The sequence below is a fragment of the Annulohypoxylon maeteangense genome, assembly GCF_022496945.1.
Source record: "Annulohypoxylon maeteangense strain CBS 123835 unplaced genomic scaffold GGS22scaffold_21, whole genome shotgun sequence".
Taxonomy (NCBI): domain Eukaryota; kingdom Fungi; phylum Ascomycota; class Sordariomycetes; order Xylariales; family Hypoxylaceae; genus Annulohypoxylon; species Annulohypoxylon maeteangense.
Genome location: NW_025953268.1, coordinates 406,541 through 426,351, shown reverse-complemented (window position 1 = coordinate 426,351; position 19,811 = coordinate 406,541). Strand labels below are relative to the sequence as shown.

The following is a 19,811-nucleotide window of genomic DNA, read 5'->3' as shown; positions in this document are numbered from 1 at the left end:
ACATTAATTGACAATTCTTCCTAGCCAACTAAGAGTGCCCGTCACGAGACTACCTACAAGGTAGGTACCTATGTAATCCTATTCGTGTACGCAATTATCTAACCCCACGTATAATAGACCAACTGGTATTATGCGACTATGCGTGCGTCTAGACAGCATCCATCGCTGCTCTAGTAGTCAGCTGCTCGTTCTTGTTTCCAAGTTTCGAAATCTGTAGAAAGGCATCCACGCCATATCCTTCCAAGCTGTGCAATTCTAAGCTTCCCGCCCAGTACTCGGCGTATACCCGACTCAGCGGCAACCCCATGCCGAGACGAAGGTTAGGCGGGCGCGTGGATAACGAGTGTAGAGAGCTGTCGTGCAGGTTCGTGTGCTCGTTGCTCTGAAGCACGGCTAGCTTGCCGTCGTTCACCTTGAGCTCCTGCAACGTGGCAGCCATGAGCGGCACCTGGCCGAGGTTCTCGAGGCGCTGGTTTTTCAAGGGGCCTTTGCCGAAGGACCATAGGTACGGGAGGGTATCACGTGGGATGCCGCCGCCTTGGTCGGAGATCCGGATGATAACGTGTTGCTGGGCTTCGCAGACGGTAACTTCGATGGGAGGGGGTTGCGAGGCCGGGTTTCGGCTTTGCTGGTGCTTTTCGATGACGGCTTCGACGGAGTTGCGCAGGAGTTCACCGATTATGTACTCAAGATGGCTGAGTATATAGGGGAAGGATGCGTCGAGGTGACCGTTGACTTTGATCTCAGGGATTTTGGTGTTCGGGCCGTTGTCGGAGCGGGCGAGTTCCTGTACGGCTTTGGCGCAGTGATTGATCACGTCCTTAGCTATGCACTTGATGAATACCTCGCCGATGAATTCAGACTCAGAAAGCTTAGCTCCGGGAGAAAACCAGGCCGCGTTGTAGGTCTCTGTTAGGGCTAGATGTTGCTCTGCGATGACTCTACGGGATATACGCTATACAGAGAGCTTAGAATTAGTCATAATTCCACATTTTCCTTGATTCTTTCGGCGCATCACTTACAGAGCGTAAGATAGTATTCATAAATCGATCGAGCTCGGTGGCGGGCATCAACCCGCTACATTCAAGTATACCCATAGCTAGCTTCGGAATCACAGTTAAGTGGGCGCGAAGCATCTTAGCTATTTCCTTACACAGGTGTTCGTTGTCCTCGAGCGTCTTGATCTCCTTAATGCGCCGGAACGAGTCGAAGGCTGTATAGTAGAGTTCGTACACATCGCTAATGTGCGGGTTCGTTACGACTACATAGGGAAGGCGTTGCATGTCGCGAATTCTATGGGCGATCCTTGTAGGCAGCTCGGTCCGGACATAGTTCGCAGAGCTGATCAACCGCGACTCGGTTAGCGACCGGCCAAAGACCATTAATTGTCGCAAGCTGATCGGTCGAGCTTCTTTAACTACCCATCTACATAACACACAAGCAAATTGCTGTTAGTTACGAGATACGGCAGAAGGATATAGGGCTGATTGGGCTATCATACTCATCCAGGACCTGTACGGGCCTCCATTTTGCTGAATGTGTCCACCGTCTACTTGGTATACCGAAATTTCCACAATTATTGTTGACAAGGCTTGAGGCAGCTTGTGGCGTCAATGCAAACGCTCCAGCCGGGACTAGAGAAGCTCGAGTGCAGGTGGTCAACCGGAAGGTCTTGGTGGCATTTTGCACCGCGATTGGTAACATGCCGATGATTCCATGCCAAAATGAAAACAATACGGAAAATTAAAGTGGGAAGACGGGATATACAATGCGAGCAGCCTTGCTCCTAAAGAGAAAATGTGAAGTTTGAGTTTGGATTTAAATCGGGACTTGCCCTTACGTAGAGTAGAGTCAGGGGGAGCACATGTTCCGGTTTCGCTAGGCATACATTGCATATGGTGTGTAGAGTTTAGAGCAGGCAAGTGGCAGGATGGTTATTGAAGGCAATTCTTTCTGTGACTGTGACGATACAATGAGTCGGTCCTGTCGGCTGCTTGCAGGGTGCTTTACCCCACATTCTCCAATTTGCATGGGTATGAGCGGGCTTAATAATAGGTACGGCGGTAGACGGGATCCTCCCATAACCTTAACATCCTTCGTTGAATCTAGAATTTGCAAGGTATATGTTTGTACCTGCCTACTACTCCGTTACTAAAATCTAATGTTAGGTAGGTATCCATTGAGGCGAATTTGTCTTTGTCTTGGATTCAATGCTCTATTTGTTATTGTTGTTGTTGTACAAAGAAGAAAAAAAGTGATGGCGTCAAGCAACATGATTGCTTTAGTAAAATGATGAAAAGTGTGTTACAAATTTTCGAGGGGTTCGGCTATGTTAGGTTATGTGTAGATCATCTTATTAAAATATTAGGTTCTTGCATGTGCGTTTGGGATTCATTCAAAGAGAATGGACGAATAAACGAAGGGCTTACAGCTTAACTTACCTATTGCCTGCCTGTATTGATTATATAAAACTCATTTCCAGCTACGATACTTATTAGATACCTACTACCTTTGATAGGTAGCATATTTCGTGACTTAGGGTATGGGATCACCTTGTCTCACAACTTGTAATTGTATATAGATACTTAGTGCTTAGTACCTACTCACTTGTTGAAGAAACAGAAACTTGCCTCGATGTCTCGGACCAGATGCTCAATTTTCGTAACAACGTCATTGGTAATTGGAGATTGGTGGGGCCATCTTAACACTGGGCACCTAAGGCACATAAGGTCAAGACTCTTCCAAGGTTCCATGGCAGATAACAATTTATGTCAGCAATTTAAGTATTCTTTTCAGTTACTATACTTTCAACTCAATTTATTTGTTACGGTTCCACACGGAAATGAGACTTTTCTTGATGTATACTACTAGGTAGGTATACTTGAGTAGATATGCCCGATAACTCTCTAAGAAAGCGCAATCACAGTGCAGCCTTAAGGCATTCCAGTTAGTATGGTAGTAGCCATCCCCCATAGCTGCGCCTCTTAATCCCGCCTTCTACAGTTTCCTAGGCTTCCAACTTTGAAGCTTCCCATATAATCTAAGCAGGTACACCTCTACATGTACTAGGCTGCGTACACGTATGGACCCGACTCAATGTGTCACAGCCCACTTTCTTATGCCCACCTAGTGCTGCCGACCTTGTCAATGAAGCAATTCCTAAAGCTTTACCTCCGTTTTTTAATTTTCTCTTCGACATTTCCACTTCATTCGCCAATATTGCGCCCAGTCGCATATTTACATTAACGCTGTCTTGAAGCTCTCGATTGTCCTTGCCACAACTGCTGGCAGAGAGCTATCTCTCATTACGCAGTTTCCTTCCACGCCACCTTTTTCTAGCCCCGCCGAGCGTAGTAGGAACCCTCGACCACACTTTTTTTTAAACTCTTCGGCCTGGGAGGAAGATTTGGCATTGATTTGGGAAGTCGCCAGCCGAAACGACTTAGACTATTGTCTCTAATAATATCCACGAGCAATCATGGTAGGCACATCTATTTTACATCAACTCAATAGTATCTTTTCATAACCCGAACTCGACTATGCCAAAGAAGACGCCACGCGATAATCATCCTTCTTCATTGTTCTAACCTTACCCTATTCGTATCCTGTCTATCCGACTACCTGCCTACCTATCCAAGATTCCACAGGTCAACTTCTTGAACTTTTCGATCCCAATCAATTTTTATGGTTATGAGCATTAATCCAAACCTATTCATTGCAAACTTCTTAGCCTCTCGTTTCTAAAAGTAGTTGCCAAAACGTACTCAATATCCATACTCATACTCATACTCATCCTGCTAGAGCTACGATTCCGAAATCCATTCGCCGAATGACATGATGGTCGACACGCAAGACGAGATGGTCGTCCAACCGGCCCTAAGTGAGAAGGATCAGATAACCGAAATCAATCCAGAGCAGCTAGATGCCGATGCCGAGAACCTCGAGAATGTTGTCCTAGCTACCGATCGTACGTGCGAACTCCTAAAATAAAATATAATTAGGCTGCTGTTATAAGAAACCTTTGTTAACAAAAAATCTAATTTAGACGAGGCTATGAAGGAGATGGTGCTCCCTCCCCTCTTAGATGAGCCCAAGGTTCTAGAAGATGTCGTCAATACATGGACCGTAGAAAATTGGCGAACCTTACCAAAGAAAGAACATGGACCGGTATTCGAGGCTGGCGGGTTTCCATGGCAAGCCAATCTACAGAATTCCTAATCTTAAGCGTGCACTTTCTAACTGATTGATCAGGCGAATTCTTCTTTTCCCATTTGGAAATAATGTTGACCAATCCTCTATATATCTTGAGCATGGCTTCCAAGATACAAACAGCATACCTGATGATTGGAGCTGTTGTGTACAGTTTGGTCTGGTCATGTGGAATATTAATGACCCATCTCTCTTCTATCATCATACCGCCCACCACCGTTTTACCAAAGAAGAAAGCGACTGGGGTTTCACGCGGTTCCTCGAGCTAAGAAAGATGTTCCAGCAGGGGTGGGATAATTCAGGTCGCCCGCTGGTTGAGAACGAGTCAGTCCATATTACCGCATACGTTCGTATAGTTGAAGACGAAACTGGCGTGTTATGGCATAACTTCAACAACTATGATTCGAAGAAAGAAACCGGCTATGTCGGCCTCAAGAACCAGGGTGCCACATGCTACCTTAACTCCCTACTACAGTCATTATACTTTACCAATGCCTTCCGAAAGGTTAGTGTGACATATCTGCAGGCGAACTATTTGAGACGGAAGATAACTTGCTAACATATCTCAGGCTGTTTACGAAATTCCAACCGCCGAAGATGAGAGCATAACTAACAGCGCCTATACCCTCCAGAGACTGTTTTATCAACTCCAAATATCCAATACTGCTGTGGGCACCAATGAGCTCACCAAGTCTTTCGGCTGGGATACGCGTCATATCTTCGAGCAGCAAGATGTACAGGAGTTGTCCCGTAAGCTAATTGAACGCATGGAGGAGCGGATGAAGGGTACCGCAGCCGAAGATGCCCTTCCGCGTATGCTAAGTGGTAAGGTCAAAACGTATGTTTCCTGCATTGACGTCGAGTACGAGTCTAGCCGAGTTGAGGATTTCTGGGACATTCAACTCAACGTCCGAGGGATTCCAAACCTCGAGGGTAGCTTTAAGGACTATATTCAACAAGAGACGCTCGATGGCGACAACAAGTACTGGGCAGGCGATGAGTTCAAGTATCAAGATGCTCGCAAGGGTGTAATCTTCAAGAGTTTCCCCGAAGTTCTGCATCTTCACTTGAAGAGATTCGAGTACGACATTCAGCGCGATACGATGATGAAGATCAACGATCGCTTCGAATTCCCCGAGGTCCTTGACCTAACACCCTACCTTGACCAAGACGCAGACAAGTCGGAGCCGTGGATCTATAAGTTGCATGGTGTTCTGGTGCACAGTGGAGACCTCAATGCTGGACATTACTATGCGTATCTCAAGCCTAACAAAGATGGCTGGTTTTACAAATTTGATGATGATAAGGTCACGAAGGCAACTATGAGAGAAACACTGGAGGATAACTTTGGTGGCGAGTACCCTGCCTCGCTCGTACAATCTCGCGCAGGCATTCAGAAGAAGACGCCGATCATGCGCCAAATGAGCGCGTACATGTTAGTGTACATCCGAGAGTCTCGTCTAGACCAAGTCTTGACGCCCGTCGAGAAAGAGGACTGCCCTCCACATCTCCGTAAGTTTCCGAGTGTGAAATTCAAGATCTGAACTAATCATACATACACAGAGAAACGCTTGGATGAAGAAGCCGCGGCACGAGAAGCAAAGCGGAGAGAACGTGAGGAGCAGCATCTATACCTCCCTGTTAAGGTCATCACGGAAGAAACATTCAAGCATCATGGGTCGACGGACCTTACGAATTTCGACTCTAACCCTACTGAAGATCCCGCGGCGCCCAAGTTCTACCGTACCAAGAAGCAAACTACCATCGAAGAGCTAGTAGCGATAATTGCTCAGGACTTGAAACTAGACCCCAAAAGAGTGCGCTTGTGGATTATGGTAAATCGTCAGAACAAGACCACTCGACCTGACCAGCCAATTATGGACCTGAGACCAACAATAGAGGACACCTACTCACGGATGGCCACTACGACTAGAGATTTTGCATTGAGGGTCTGGGCTGAGGTTGCAGAGGAGGTCGACGCCGATGGAGAGGCTATTTGGCCCACGTATCAGAGCAATGCTAACGGTGTCATTGTCAAGAATGACTTGATCCTTCTTTTCTTAAAGCATTTCGATGCTGAAAGGCAGGTTCTCGAAGGTGTGGGTCATATTTACGTCAGCAAAGAGAAAAAGGTCGAGGAGTTAGTTCCTGTGATCGCGAAGAGAATGGGTTGGGGAGAAAAGCTGCCTTCGGGAGAACAACTAGCGATGTGGGAGGAGATCAAGCCGGCTATGATCGAGGCTCTCAAGGCGAAACAATCGTTGAAAGCAGCCGAGTTACAGGACGGCGATATCATATGTTTCCAGAAAGTCCTCGAGAGAAAGTCGGCCGAAATACTGGGGAAACTTCCACGTTTAGGGGATAAAAACTCTGAGGAAACTACGCGGCGATGGGATCGATACGACGACGCCAAATCCTTCTATGATTTTCTCTGCAACAAGAAAGAAATCCGCTTCGACCCACATCCCCGCTGCGAAAAGGCGAATTATCAAAGCTTTATCCTTACCCTCAGCATAAAGATTAGCTATGATCAACTTTCGGAGAGGGTCGGTGAGCAGTTAGGGGTTGACCCCACCCATCTCCGCTTCTTCACAGCCAACGCTTCGACGGGAAGCCCCAGGACAGCAGTAAGAAGAGCCGTCAACCAAACCCTCGGCGCAATACTCAATCCGAATGGATATACCCAGCAAAGCATGCAAACCAAGCCTAATTCGTTTTTCTTTGAAGTCTTAGATATGAGCCTTGCAGAGCTAGACACCAAGAAGAGCGTCAAGGTGACATGGTTGAGCGAAGGCATCACAAAAGCAGTAAGTTTCCTTAAGCGGTCCACGCGAATTATGTACTCATAAGTCTTAGGAAACCTTCGACGTCTTGGTGAATAAACAAGGACATATTGAAGATCTGGTCCAGGCGTTTGTAAAGAAAGCGCAGCTCAAGGATGAGAGTGAAGGCGGCCGAATTAGGGTCTACGAAATTCATCATCATAAGTATTTCCGAGACCTGACACCTAACTATCCGGTTATCAGCATAAACGACTACGCAGATGTTATTGCAGAGCGAATTCCGGAGGAAGAGGTGGACGCCCATGACAATGATCTCATCAAGGTTATTCATTTCCAGAATGACACCAGTCGCGCACACGGAATCCCATTCAAGTTCCTTCTCAAAGAGGTATGTATGAACGATACCAAATAGGAGTAAGCCACAAAGCTGACAGCAATTTAGGGCGAGCCATTCTCAGAAACAAAGAAGCGACTGGAGAACCGGTCAGGCATCAAGGGCAAGGCCTTCGAAAAGATCAAGTTCGCAATAGTACGAAAATTCCAGAAGCCGAGCTATATTAATGACGGTAAGAAATAAATGCCATTCCCCACTTGACATAACTAATATGGTACAGACGATGTGCTTTTCGATGAGGGGGGCACGATAGAAGATGACGTCATGCTTGGATTGGATCACCTGGATCGTACGAGAACGACGCGAAACGGGGGAGAAATGTTCCTCAAGTAGGCATCTACATACATAGGTAGCTGATTCTTCGGATACATTCGCTCCCATGGGCTCCTAGAAATCCTCGGGGGTTTCAATCGTACAGCAAGGGCATGAACTCATCAGCGATATCGGCTGATGGTCAATTGCCTCTGGATGGGTTGTGCCTTTTGTATTAAGTGATTATTGGCTTTCTCCGGCAATTTTGCCTATTCCCCTTAGACGTAGGTACCTACAGGTGATTCTTAAACACGCAGGGGGGGCGGCAAGGCAACGGGAAACAATCAGGGGCTAGGAAGTCGATGGAAACGCCCTGATGCAGTATCGTTAATGGGGACGAAGCATTGCGGAAGGCGTACATGCGGAAATGTACCCATGGCGATTGGTCAGGGATTTCTTGGGCGAGTTAAGGCGTCTCTTCGTTGAGCAAAGCAGTTGTGGAACTGACTACGAACTTGTCCTATGCATAACATCATGGAGCTAGATGTTGATGACCCCAGGGTCGGGCAACGTGAGCTTGTTTATGAATATATCGAGTTCTTTCTTCTGTTACAGCGTACGTGTGATTGAAACTACGCACTCATTGGGTGGTTGGAAGAAGGATTACCTAATCACGGGAACAACATAAGGAGTTCATGTACTGACTTTTTTCATCCACTCAAGATCACCACCACTACATAATCTCAACGAGACGGATATCGCATTCCCGCGACTTTGCAGAATTCTTTAGTGCGTCGGGTGTGCATGAACTTTATCGGCAATCATCGAAAATCTGATCATATGTTAGAGACAAAAAGTTACCAGGGCGAAAACATTTTTTTTCGTAGGACTTACTACCTGTCGTTGAGTCAGGAACTTTCTCGGCTTCAGAAGAATCACCGTCTGCGTCGTAGAGATACTAAAAAGAAGGTAGGTAAGTAATACGGCTTCATGTGGCATCCTCAATATTAACTAGGTACTCACCTGATCTGGCTGCTTCGAGATCTGTCGGTTGGTTTGACCTTCTGCGGGGAATCCGTAGGGAAGACGGTCATCCACGACTGGCTCCTTAGATCCTTGAGTGTCTTGGGTTGCACCTCCACGGCCGCGGCCACGGCCACGACCACGACCATTACGTCTACCGCGAGGACGTCCTCTTCCTCGACGGCATCCTCGGTCTTCCTCCGCGGGGTTCCGGACCACGAAGACTTCCTTTTCCTCCGGCGCCTTCTCCTGGTCGTCGGCTTCCTGGGTGGTCTTCTTCAGTTCGTCGGTCCATCCTCCATTATTGCGGGGCCGAAGTTTTCTTTTCTGGCTCGTCGCGGCTTCCGCGTTGGCGTTGGCCTCGGCCTCGGCGACGGGGTCGGCGAAGACGTGTTCGAAGAGATGAGGGCTGACACGTCCCTTCTTCTTGGTGGGAGACACCATGGTGGGAAGGTTCGTGAACGGCGCCTTCTGTGTTGTGAACTTCTTTCTTCTAAGTCGTTGCTACCGTGGTCCCCTCTGTGACGTGGTAGGGGATTGTGATTTTGTGCAATACGGTCCACCTCGCCGATATGCTACTGAACTTGTAAGTGATATGACTGACGATTAGATTGCTTCTTTAGATAGCAACGTATTTAGGGGTGAGTCCAGAGGTAAACGGGGAAACAGACCTACGGGTGCTAGCTTGTTACGAGACCGGCGGCGGGAAAGAATGTGTGAGGTGGAAGAAAAGAAGTGATGGAGAGTTGACGGGTCGCTACGGAGAAGATAAATATCGTGGAAGGCGTCGAACGGAGCAGGACACGACTGACATACATGAGAAGTCACGACAACAGTTGGGCCCGCCCGAACGTAAACGAGAATTCTAGGGGCTTGCCAGAAGTCAGAAAGAACGCACCTCCCAGACATGTTCTATGCTTGAAAGGAGTTCACGGTCCGTCTTCACGATTTATGCTATTTACTTTGTCCTTTATAATGTTGATTGTTGCCTGAACAATAGCGATTGTGTGCTGACATAACACAATAAATAGCTTGAACAAAAAAGGGGTTGATACCTATATTGGCCTGCTCCTTTAGGTGCCTCAGGTAAGTACATGGATGTATTCTTTTTCACGAAGGGTTTCATCAAATCGGCATGAGAGAAGTTATAAAGGAAAAATTGTTTGGATATATGTTTGAAGCATAATTCTTCGCCAAGGGAGCGAGTCAGATCTGGTGAACGAAAACACTCAAGCTTTACAGGCTCAAATAGCTTTGTGTTATCAATATGACCTATGAAGTTATTGAAACCGGAATCTTCACTTCATCCCATATGAACGATATTTATACCTATACTAATATATATCAGCATTTTACCTTTAACATCGATTGTGATGTGTTCCTAGTTGTGGGGATACGTTGGATGATCCGCTTCCAACTTTTGATAGCTCCTTAACTATTACTAAAGATGGATAATTTCGTGGTAAAACCTACCTAGGTATTTATCAGCTAGTAACATTCACATCCATGATTTTCGTATGTATTAGATTCAACTTCTACTGGCATGGATGTTGTCACTGGTCGTCACGAATATTAACGATTTAAACGAGGGATTTTTACAATGTGACATCCCTTGCGAGACCTGTGTTTATTTGAATGATATAGGCTCTTAAAAGAGGAATATCTCTAAGTTTTTAATAAAGGATCTAGAAAGACCTAGGTATGTTAACCGCCTCAAAGAGAACTTCATGTGTGCCTACTAAATATTTGAGGGGAGATGTGGGTTTTCGAAGTTTTGCTTACATAATCATATACCCCTCGATGAGGTTGTATGTTACGAATTCTCAAAATGATAACAGTGTAAATGAATAATGACTTTCTTGAGATATAAATATAAAGTATGATTATTACGAGAACGATTAACTCAATTTATTACTCGATTTTTGATAGAAGATTTACTAAAAACACATTGGAAATCACGTGAGAAACCATGATCTTGGGCGAGATCTTGGAGATCTTATCCGATGCACGTGATCTTGAAGGTCTACAATGTATCGCCTGCCTTAAGTAGGTAATGTTTGAAAATACCTATGGCGACGTCTCGTAACCAAGCCTGTAAATTCCGGCGGACCACGTCTGCACGTTAGGTTTGTGGAGTGGACTATCCGAATGCATGTGTGGCTTTCTCATATTGATCTAGTAATATCAATGACGTCTTAATTTTAAGACTCAGCGGAGAATGCATACCCCCTATCAACTTGGAATTTCGATCCCGCAACAGAACGATCCCTATCATCGGCATCGGAGATGACTGGGGTATAGTAGGGAGTAGTGCGGCTAGATTCGGCGCAGCGAGTGTAAATTTCTTCCCCCCCGTTGATCCATCGTCTAATCAGGAACGAAGCAGGAAAGCGAGGCTGCATGATTTACATATCTTTTCTATATACACTCTTGGGTGTAGTCTTAAAAAGGGACCTATCAGGTATTACGGTCAAGCCACTGATAAAAGCCGAGAGTCACACAATATACTGCGGTAGGCATTAAGCACATCGTATAAGAACCCAGCGAGGCTTAGATGGGACTTACAAGGGTTGCAGTTTTCTTTTTCCTGCAGCATACACTTCATAGGTAGGTACTTATCAGCTCGCCAAAATTTACTTTTTCCTCGGATAGGCTTCGCAATATAAGACCGTAACACAGTACTCGCAGCCCCCTTGTTAAGCCGGCGAATTCATCATTTGAAGATAAGACTACCTACTTATACTTATTATAGGAGCCTACTTGCTTACATAGATACCTAGATACCATGCCAGTTTAGATGCTGCTTTAGGAGCGAACCCATTCGTTCCTACCATCTAAATGTAGGAGAAATGCGAGCAAGCCAATGCTACCATTACACGACAAATCGAGTGTTCTATTAGTATCTTCTTTATAAAGACCATAAATCTCGCGTCCTTTCCATCATTCATTGTTAAACGTCTAGTTCTCCTCCAGGATGGTAGCTAGAGGTCTATCAGGATCGGGACTCGGCCCGTTAAGGTCCGCGAGCGCTTATAAGCCTGGGAACGCCCGGGGGCAGAACAGACGAAGGGCTTCATTTACATGTATACGACGCTCCCTTAGTGAGAGTAGTTTAGAGCTCGTCGCACAACAACGTCGTTGCTTCCTTGCCTTCTGAATCCACCGCGCCTTATGACGATGGATCACTAATGTCGGTGGAATTAGGTATGCTTACTTAAGATGTTCCTTTTTTCTCATTATAAAACACACAATAGAGACACGCGAATATTTTTATAAGCAAATTGATATATTCTTCCACGTTAATTGGCTGTTTAACGGGGGATGGCAAAGGGGCCGCATCATGTAGTCTTATACGCATTTATAGCTTACAAATGTACCTACATATTGTCGTATTAGTTGGCCAATGAAGGGGCTAGCCCCCAAGAATAGGTACCTATGTATGAAGTCTCTGACGGTTGGTACACTATTTAGAAATTATTTCCAATGTCACATGAGGCCTCCTATCACAGCTTCACCGAAACATAGCCTTGGATTTTACCTAGCTGCCTACGTGGCTAGGTAGGTATGAAGTAACGTAGATACCTAATTTATAACGGTCGAACATATTTCTACTAAGCACTCAAGTAGGTATGCAAGTGTAACTATTACTGCGTGTTATCCTAAATTTTCCCTCAAATTAAACTACCTATTGTTCTCAACCTTATCATTAGATTTCATAATGAAAGCAGAGAAGTAATATTTACACTTTCCTCTCACATGCGCTTTAACGATCTATTCATCTATCTCTGGTAAGAAGAAGTTCTTTGACGTTTACTTAGAATCTCATCTAATATACTTCAGCTCATATTCTAGTCTGAGATAAGCTTCTTCAGTTTGTTATACCACCAATGGACAGATACAAAGGACCCTTTATAAAAATCTCCAATTATATCATCAACAGTGCCAATAACGTCCTATATAAGGAAGGGGGTGGCCATGTTGCTGAGAACAGCGGTCACTGTAACAAAGTGAAGCAGACAGGAGATAATCACACCAGCTATAACATGGGGAATTCCAACATAACCATCCAAACAGGCACGCACCAGAAAAGCCAGCTGAATGGAAATGTGAACGGGACTTACCAGCAGGTCTCAAACAACACAAGTCATATCATACAAGGAGATGAGAACAGAGTAGGTCAAAACGGGGACAGAAACAGATGTGTGATCCAAGGTGACCGTAATACGTCTAATCAGGTCACCAATGAACACCAAACTCTATTATTATCAAATGATAAAACTGAGGAACATCTACACAAAGATTACATGGTTTTGTGTCGCCAATGGATAATGAAACTGACGCAGTTCTGGAATTCTGAAATCAAGATTTAGGACAGTATCTAGGGTACTATGTAATTAGATAAATTCAGGGGCATATGTTGCCTCTCTTCAAACCGCTTCAAACTGCCCAATAAATTAATAGAGTGTATTTTATGAAGGAAAATCCAAAAATCTGCGGGATAATCAACAAAAGTACAAGCTGAAACACCGCGGGATCCATAACCCATAACGTTGAAAATCGAAACGGTTGATATAGGCCGGTAGTAAATAGGTTGTGTCAGAAATATGGTCTATTAGAAGGTTAATTATTAAAGGTCTGGGGAGATCGGGGTTCAGCATATTAGAAGACATACTAGTGGCTGATCTAAGAAAGAATGTATGCGAATAGAATAATATCCTGTATGTATGTCGCGACTCTGTATTGAGAGCTCCTTGCGCAACAATGTCGATGTCATCCCAACTGTTACCTAGTTCCGTGTTGTGACAAGCTGGTGGAGGTTTCCCACTAAGGTGTCATATCCAGCTATAGAAAGATTCGAATAAGTCACTTAACTCTGCTCAATGACACCTCACATGTGTAATATATGGGCGGAGGTAATTTGGAGTCAAGGGGTTGGAATCTCTGCTGGCTGGGTATTCAAGCCTTGAGCCACCACGATATAAATGCCGCACCCAATGCCATAGAAATCATTATTGCCATAGAGCCGTGATTTGAGAGCTGGGTGATTTGGTTTCCATCCCCAGTGTTTCGACCATGGTTCCATTCCCCAGTTTGGAATATTTGATTTTGCGTCCCCCTATTGTAAGCATCGTTGCGATGATTGTCATTGGGGATGTTGTTATGAGCCACATCGTTCTCAATCGGGCCGTTTCCATTGTGGACCAACTGGCTATTGTCATGATGAGGGAGGTTGCGTGGGATAGGCGGAATAGGCAAGTTCATTGGCGGCTGAGTCTGATTATGGGATTGCGAGACCCTGGGTAGTGTCTGAGTGTATGTCTGTGACATGATAGGTGCTTGTGTGCTGGACTGCGTGCTGGGCTGTGTGCTGGGCTGTGGACCTTAGAAAATCGGAATGATTGCAAACAAGTAAGGATTCTCAGTAGCTACTTACTGGTGATGTTCTCTAATAGAAGAATGTAAATTAGAAGATATCTGGTGATGCCAGAATAATTCCAATGCCAATGGGTCAATACATTTGCTACCCACTCGGTAGGTGTATTTTCGTTTTAAACGTGCCCAGGTTGCGATAGTTTAAATATTAATTCACATCTCAGAAAATGGGGGGGAAGGCCACTTAAGGTCGCGAACGATTAATGTAAAGCAGGCATCTACTAACGCTATACCCCCCTTTACCCCCTACAGATATTTAATTAATGGCCTTCTAGGTGAAAAAAAAGAAGGGATCTATATTGTGAAGGTATGACGAGATGAAGCCTCGACAAGTTGCTCGCAACTTGTCGGTGTGATAGTTGAAGGCCCTTGCAGATTTTAAAGCAGGCTGAAGAACTTGTCTTCTCTCCTTTTTAACCGCCATGTACTTGGGTCGCAGTTTCCGGCAAGCGCAACCACTACAGAAATACGCTGTACAACTATGCGGCAATCACAAGGTAAAGTCCAGCTCCGGAGAGGGGTTCTTGCCGGCGACGCTGATAATGAGCATGCTGATAAGCCGCCGCCACTCATTTCTACCTACCTAGGTACATTAGGTATGTAGGTAGGTATACAGTACTCGAGTATCGGGAAGTACCTAGTACCTACCCAGTACCCATACAGAAAACTCCTGGGGTAGTACGTCTAGTAAGCACACACCCAATTGAAGCCATGTACTCGATCTCGTGGTAAACAGCATATCTAAGATCTCCCAATTGGTATATAGGTACATATGCAGTATATACGCCGCACCGCCACGGCATGGCTGATCGGAGATTTCGACCCGGTTGACCCCACCGCATAAGGCACACCCGAATCTTATATCAACTCATGTTGGTTGCAGAGTTTTCTTATATATGTCATATATGTCTTGTATGTCGTATATGTCGAGTTTCCTATGACCATATCGTACCTATTCAAAGCCCAGAAGTCAATTGCTTCTAAAATGGACCTCGGGTATCGTATGTCTCAGAGAACCACTAGTAGCAATTCAAGCAACTTCCTTAAAATCCTGGTTGACCCATCGGAACCAACGGTAGAGTAAGTAGCTACAGCAAGAATGTTGACCTCGGAAGCCAGCTAACATGGGAACAGTATCGTTGCTGTTCACGGTCTCAATCCACTCGACAAGGAATCACATGCAGAAGCCACATGGACGAGCGGGGGTAGATTATGGCTTAGGGACTTGCTCCCGACACGGGCCCCTAATGCAAGGATACTGCTCTTTGGGTATAATGCGAATGTGGCATTTCGAACAACCGCCGCGGGCCTGAGGGAACAGGCAGAAAACCTTCTAAATCAACTCGACAGACACAGGGCTGTAGGTATAGCTTGGTACATACCTAGGTATTCTGCTTGGAAGGCTGATTGGAATTAGGAGGAACCTTCCCGTCCTTTAATATTCATATGCCATAGCCTAGGTGGCCTCATGGTAAAGCGGGTAGGTCATACCATTGACTTAAGGGATCGTGTGTGTTTATTCAATATTCTCTAACCCCTATCAGGCTCTGGTCCATTCTAAAGCTGATGAGACCTACAAAATGATCTGGGGGTCAACATATGGCATTGTGTTCTTTGGAACTCCACATAAAGGGGGTAATCACGCAGGAATGGGTGATATGGTAGCAAAGATTGCCCGCTCTATATTAGGGAACCCTAACAACACTTTCATGAGCTCCCTGAAGAAAGACTCCCAATTTCTTGATACTATCACGGATGATTTCCGTCAACTTCTCGAAGACTTCCAAATCCTGAGTTTCTATGAAACCCAGCCTCTCGGTCGCCTAGGCATTGTAAGTGTTACTTGATACCCAATGTTCGATAAAGATAACTTATATTGCTTCTAGGTTGTGGATCAGAAATCTGCTGTCCTTGGATTGCCAGGAACTCGCGAGAAGCAATTGGCTTTAGAGGCTAACCATAGCAACATCTGCAAGTTTAGCTGCGGCGAAGACCCAAGATATCAACTTGTGGCAGATAATATAATTGACATGATCGAAAGTGCCTGTTCCTCTCAGAAGCGTTCTAGTTCCATGAGTTCATGTCCTAGAGGCAACGATTCAAGCAGCGAAGGGCAACATAATGCTGTATTGCAGGCAGGGAATGGCAACGCATGCCGAGCGTGCGGTAACGCGAACAAGACCTATCAATTCGGCAACATGAACAACAGCAAATCAGATGGGGATGGGAACGAAACTACGCAGATTTCTATAGGGGCTATTGACATGGGATCATATAAGGAATTATTCAGTTTCCTAAATTGGGTACATTCCTAAGCCGCCGTCCTGGAATGATGAAAGGGGCAGTTCTCTGAAGTAACATGTCAACATTATTGGGGGATAATTAATAGCGGGTGTGTAAAAACACTGCCCACAAGGCGCATTCATCCGCCACCAAGTGTATACATACGTGTATACGATGGCCTGTTATATTTTGACTGCGCATTTCCCAGCCTTGTTTTCAAATACCTACCTCGGTATGTATCCAACTTCATAATCTTGACAACGAATACACTTCCTACTCTCCTTGATACTAGACAAGATGCCCTCCCTAGGAAGGACAGAAGTAAACCTATGGGAAATCCACGAAACTCAAACTCGACCGACTGAGAAAAGACTGTTACCTGGGCCAGTGATCTATGTAATTGTATTTGTCGCTAGAGCCCGTTTCCGCCAGAAATCGAGGAAAAGTCTCGCATCTCGCACGTGGACCGGATTGAGCATATTTTTCGTCGTCGCTCTCTTCGGACTGCTTTCTTTCCGGGTTCATGTCGAAATAAGCGCTTCAATTTTTCTCTTCCCACTCCTGTTATTTCTCACATTTTGGCCTAGACAAAGCGACAACACCACCATCATACAGGGAGATAACAATATCATCCACCAACAAATCCTAATCAATTCCATCGCATTTGACCCTACATTCTCTCGCCGAATCAAGGTATTACTTTCGATTATATGTATCATCTTAGTAGCATGGGGTAAAGGATGTAGGCCATGTTGATGTTAACCAATTCGTGAAATAAAGGTTCGATTCAAACAGAAAAACGAATGATCGGGGCTTAAGGTGATTTCAAGCCGAAAATGCATTTCATCCTTTGGAAACAAGGGTTATACCTAAGGAGTCGCTGTAAGTCGATTAAAAACATGCCCCGTCCTCCTGTGGACACCTCTACTTATACCAAGCGTCTAAACTTCCCCTAGGCGAATACCAATCTATCCTACCCCTATTCATAAACGCTCCAGCCTGGAGCCATCATCACCACCACCACCACCATCGGGTATAACCATACTCCCTATCCACGTCCTTAAACCCCCTTCCCCTTTTCCTCCTCCCAAAGCACCGCCCCGGCCTCCTTCAACAACCTAACACACTCGACATTCCCCGCCTGTTCCGCCAAAAACAACGGCGTATTATTCGCTCTATTCCTCGCATGCACACTGGCCCCTCTAACCAGCAACTCCTTCAGCACTTCCGGATCTGGACCCACGGCCGCGAGATGCACGGCCGAATTTCCCGTATAATCGGCTTTTTGCAGCAGCAGCCATTCCTCGTCCGCCTCATCCAGAATCTCGATCGCGGACTTCGCATCGCCCGCCGCGATCGCGTACCCTAGCGCAGCGAACGCCTGTTCCGGCTTTCCTAGACGTCCTATGTCGGGTCCGCTATCCCCTGACACGGAGGGGGGGTGCGAAAAGCTGGGCGTCATAAGCTCGGTCAATTCACCGCGCAGGGACCTCCCCATGCGGGATGCGACATCAGCATTACTGAGCCCGGGTAGCGCGAGAAGGTAAGAAAGCTTCGTTAGTGCGGCCTCGGAAGTCAAGTCGTGGCCGAACACGACGCCGGCCCTTCCCAGTGCGAATCCAGGGGCGTAAAGTGGAGACACGAAGCCGTTTGTACACTGGCTGACGTTGACAATAACAACACCACGCTCAACGGCTGATGAGATAACCTTCGTTAAACTACCGTCGACGCCCTCAGGTGCGTTGCCCATACCGAAGGTCTCCAGAATCAGGCCGCGCAGGTCCGGCACCTTTAAAACCGAGTCCACCATCTCGGGCTTGATACCCGGGAAGATACGAACGCAGGCCACATGCGCTGTGTCTAAGTAGCTCGTGATCGCGAACTGGGCGATCTTTGTCGGGCGCCGGACGAGCGACCAATTGACGTCGACGCCAAGGCTGGTGACCTTGGCCAGGGGTTCGCAGTTGGGGCTGGCAAACGCTTCGAAGGACGATGCGGAGACCTTGGTAGTCCGATTGCCGCGGAATAACGTGTGGTGGAAGAACAGGCAAACCTCTGGGATCACGAAGGTGCCGGCTATGATGAGGGAGCCGAGAAGGTTGTCGACGGCATCTGATTGAAGAGCGAAGATGGACGCTTGTGAACCGGTCAGGACAACGGGTTTTCCTAGGTCTTCCTGTGTATTTATCAGTATAATTCGGATTGATTCACATCATAACCATACCATCATGAAAGATAAAGCGGATGCCGAATACGATAGAGAGTCGGTTCCGTGAAGCACGACGAACCCATCAAATAAATGATAATTCGCCTTAATAGTACTTGCAATCTGAGTCCAGCCAAAACTGCTAATACTTGAAGAATCGAGCAACGGTGAAAATTCGAGGGCACCGTATCGGATGTGCCTCGAGTACGAGCTCGGGGGTGTGCGTAAGCTGTTGATAGTAACTTTGTTGCCATCCTTGACCGCACTTAATGGGACTGTCTCATGTCAGCTTTCGTATCTCCTTAAGCTGTATACCCAGGGGTTGGCTTGAAATCTATGATCTTTCTGCCTTCCCCTTAGAACCAACATGGTTATAAACCCAGAAACCTCACTTACTTCTCTCAGACATATCATTGAACGATGGCCGCGGTGCCATCGCATTTTCTAAAAACCCATCGACAGGAACAAGACCGCCTGCAGACGGCTGCATGCAAATTGTGCCTCCGGTGATGATGATAAGCACCCTCGATTCGGGGTACGTTGATTCGGCAGCGCCGTTTACAACAGCTGTGAAGGCCCCCATCGTCGTCGATCTTGCGCCACCCGTATGCTGAAATAAATGAGTTCACCCGTTCAATTTCTCACCCTTCATATACCCTAATAGTAGTATTACCAAGGTATACCGAACAAAAGATGATCCAAGACCAAGAAAGTCTACTTAGACCCAGACCAATCTTTTTTTGAGATACGTTTGACTCGCGCACCTACCCCAAGCCACCAATTGACTGGTAGAAGCCGGGCTAACGAGTGAGTTGTCGCCTAGGTAGCGTTCCCGTCAGACCCTAACTTCCCAATACGCAAACCGTGATTCAAGCAGTATCCACGTCAGCAGCGCAACAACGACAATTTCGAGAGTTCACACAATTAATTAAACGATATCTCATACCAACCCGAGAACAAACCGGGAAACCGGTCGCTTCGATTATGAAATTTATAAACATCTAAGAAGAAATCGGGATCCGATGCCAGGACCCGCAAGCCCGTTTTACGTCAAAGAAGGGTAATGGAAAAGAAAAAAAGTCTTCAACGGGTTCGCTAGAACAAGGGGGACTCCACACGAGTCTCGAACTAAAAAAAATAATGAGGTGAAGGAGAAAGTACGAGTAGTATCGATTACCCCATATGTATTTGATTTTCCCATCTGCTAACTGGCTCTTACCTATCTTTT

At 46.1% G+C, this 19,811-nt stretch overlaps 6 protein-coding genes across 6 annotated transcripts; 3 read left to right on the top strand and 3 right to left on the bottom strand.

The window, feature by feature from the left end:
• Window positions 1-62: 62 nt before the first annotated feature.
• Window positions 63-1,954, bottom strand: GGS22DRAFT_76041 (alpha-ketoacid dehydrogenase kinase). Its single transcript, XM_047968038.1, has 3 exons — window positions 1,502-1,954; window positions 1,023-1,425; window positions 63-955 (listed from the first exon to the last, which is right to left on the bottom strand). The coding sequence occupies exons 1-3, from the start codon at window positions 1,702-1,704 to the stop codon at window positions 149-151; spliced, it is 1,413 nt and encodes a 470-aa protein (XP_047814960.1). The 5' UTR covers window positions 1,705-1,954; the 3' UTR covers window positions 63-148.
• Window positions 1,955-3,053: 1,099 nt separating this feature from the next.
• GGS22DRAFT_173398 (cysteine proteinase) lies at window positions 3,054-8,410 on the top strand. Its single transcript, XM_047962913.1, has 9 exons — window positions 3,054-3,481; window positions 3,802-3,967; window positions 4,046-4,193; window positions 4,252-4,714; window positions 4,779-5,721; window positions 5,773-7,016; window positions 7,066-7,380; window positions 7,435-7,558; window positions 7,607-8,410. The coding sequence occupies exons 1-9, from the start codon at window positions 3,479-3,481 to the stop codon at window positions 7,717-7,719; spliced, it is 3,519 nt and encodes a 1,172-aa protein (XP_047814959.1). The 5' UTR covers window positions 3,054-3,478; the 3' UTR covers window positions 7,720-8,410.
• Window positions 8,411-8,459: 49 nt separating this feature from the next.
• GGS22DRAFT_192611 (uncharacterized protein) lies at window positions 8,460-9,105 on the bottom strand (the record flags this gene model as incomplete). Its single annotated transcript, XM_047965287.1, has 3 exons — window positions 8,460-8,470; window positions 8,533-8,596; window positions 8,662-9,105. 3 exons carry the CDS (start codon window positions 9,103-9,105, stop codon window positions 8,460-8,462), a joined length of 519 nt encoding a protein of 172 aa, XP_047814958.1.
• Window positions 9,106-15,079: 5,974 nt separating this feature from the next.
• On the top strand, window positions 15,080-16,409 carry GGS22DRAFT_192610 (uncharacterized protein; the record flags this gene model as incomplete). Its single annotated transcript, XM_047965286.1, has 5 exons — window positions 15,080-15,174; window positions 15,229-15,454; window positions 15,512-15,574; window positions 15,639-15,926; window positions 15,981-16,409. The coding sequence occupies 5 exons, from the start codon at window positions 15,080-15,082 to the stop codon at window positions 16,407-16,409; spliced, it is 1,101 nt and encodes a 366-aa protein (XP_047814957.1).
• Window positions 16,410-16,542: 133 nt separating this feature from the next.
• On the top strand, window positions 16,543-17,348 carry GGS22DRAFT_75969 (uncharacterized protein). The gene is made up of 3 exons (XM_047968035.1): window positions 16,543-17,070; window positions 17,158-17,259; window positions 17,334-17,348. The coding sequence occupies exons 1-2, from the start codon at window positions 16,675-16,677 to the stop codon at window positions 17,182-17,184; spliced, it is 423 nt and encodes a 140-aa protein (XP_047814956.1). The 5' UTR covers window positions 16,543-16,674; the 3' UTR covers window positions 17,185-17,259; window positions 17,334-17,348.
• GGS22DRAFT_75974 (asparaginase-domain-containing protein) lies at window positions 17,192-19,375 on the bottom strand. The gene is made up of 3 exons (XM_047968036.1): window positions 18,980-19,375; window positions 18,602-18,858; window positions 17,192-18,553 (listed from the first exon to the last, which is right to left on the bottom strand). The coding sequence occupies exons 1-3, from the start codon at window positions 19,164-19,166 to the stop codon at window positions 17,438-17,440; spliced, it is 1,560 nt and encodes a 519-aa protein (XP_047814955.1). The 5' UTR covers window positions 19,167-19,375; the 3' UTR covers window positions 17,192-17,437.
• Window positions 19,376-19,811: the final 436 nt, after the last annotated feature.

Bases quoted from the DNA above. Each gene is read 5' to 3' on its own strand.
- GGS22DRAFT_76041 (XM_047968038.1), bottom strand. From the start codon at position 1,704: ATGTTACCAATCGCGGTGCAAAATGCCACCAAGACCTTCCGGTTGACC. The intron at 1,426-1,501 runs GTATGATAGCCC...TGTGTTATGTAG, and splicing joins CCCGTACAGGTCCTGGATGA to ATGGGTAGTTAAAGAAGCTC. The intron at 956-1,022 runs GTAAGTGATGCG...CTCTCTGTATAG, and splicing joins TGAATACTATCTTACGCTCT to CGTATATCCCGTAGAGTCAT.
- GGS22DRAFT_173398 (XM_047962913.1), top strand. The intron at 3,968-4,045 runs GTACGTGCGAAC...AATCTAATTTAG, and splicing joins TGTTGTCCTAGCTACCGATC to ACGAGGCTATGAAGGAGATG. The intron at 4,194-4,251 runs GCAAGCCAATCT...CTGATTGATCAG, and splicing joins GAGGCTGGCGGGTTTCCATG to GCGAATTCTTCTTTTCCCAT.
- GGS22DRAFT_75969 (XM_047968035.1), top strand. From the start codon at position 16,675: ATGCCCTCCCTAGGAAGGACAGAAGTAAACCTATGGGAAATCCACGAA. The intron at 17,071-17,157 runs GTATTACTTTCG...CGTGAAATAAAG, and splicing joins CATTCTCTCGCCGAATCAAG to GTTCGATTCAAACAGAAAAA.
- GGS22DRAFT_75974 (XM_047968036.1), bottom strand. From the start codon at position 19,166: ATGGGGGCCTTCACAGCTGTTGTAAACGGCGCTGCCGAATCAACGTAC. The intron at 18,859-18,979 runs GTAAGTGAGGTT...GACATGAGACAG, and splicing joins CAATGATATGTCTGAGAGAA to TCCCATTAAGTGCGGTCAAG. The intron at 18,554-18,601 runs GTATGGTTATGA...ATAAATACACAG, and splicing joins CCGCTTTATCTTTCATGATG to GAAGACCTAGGAAAACCCGT.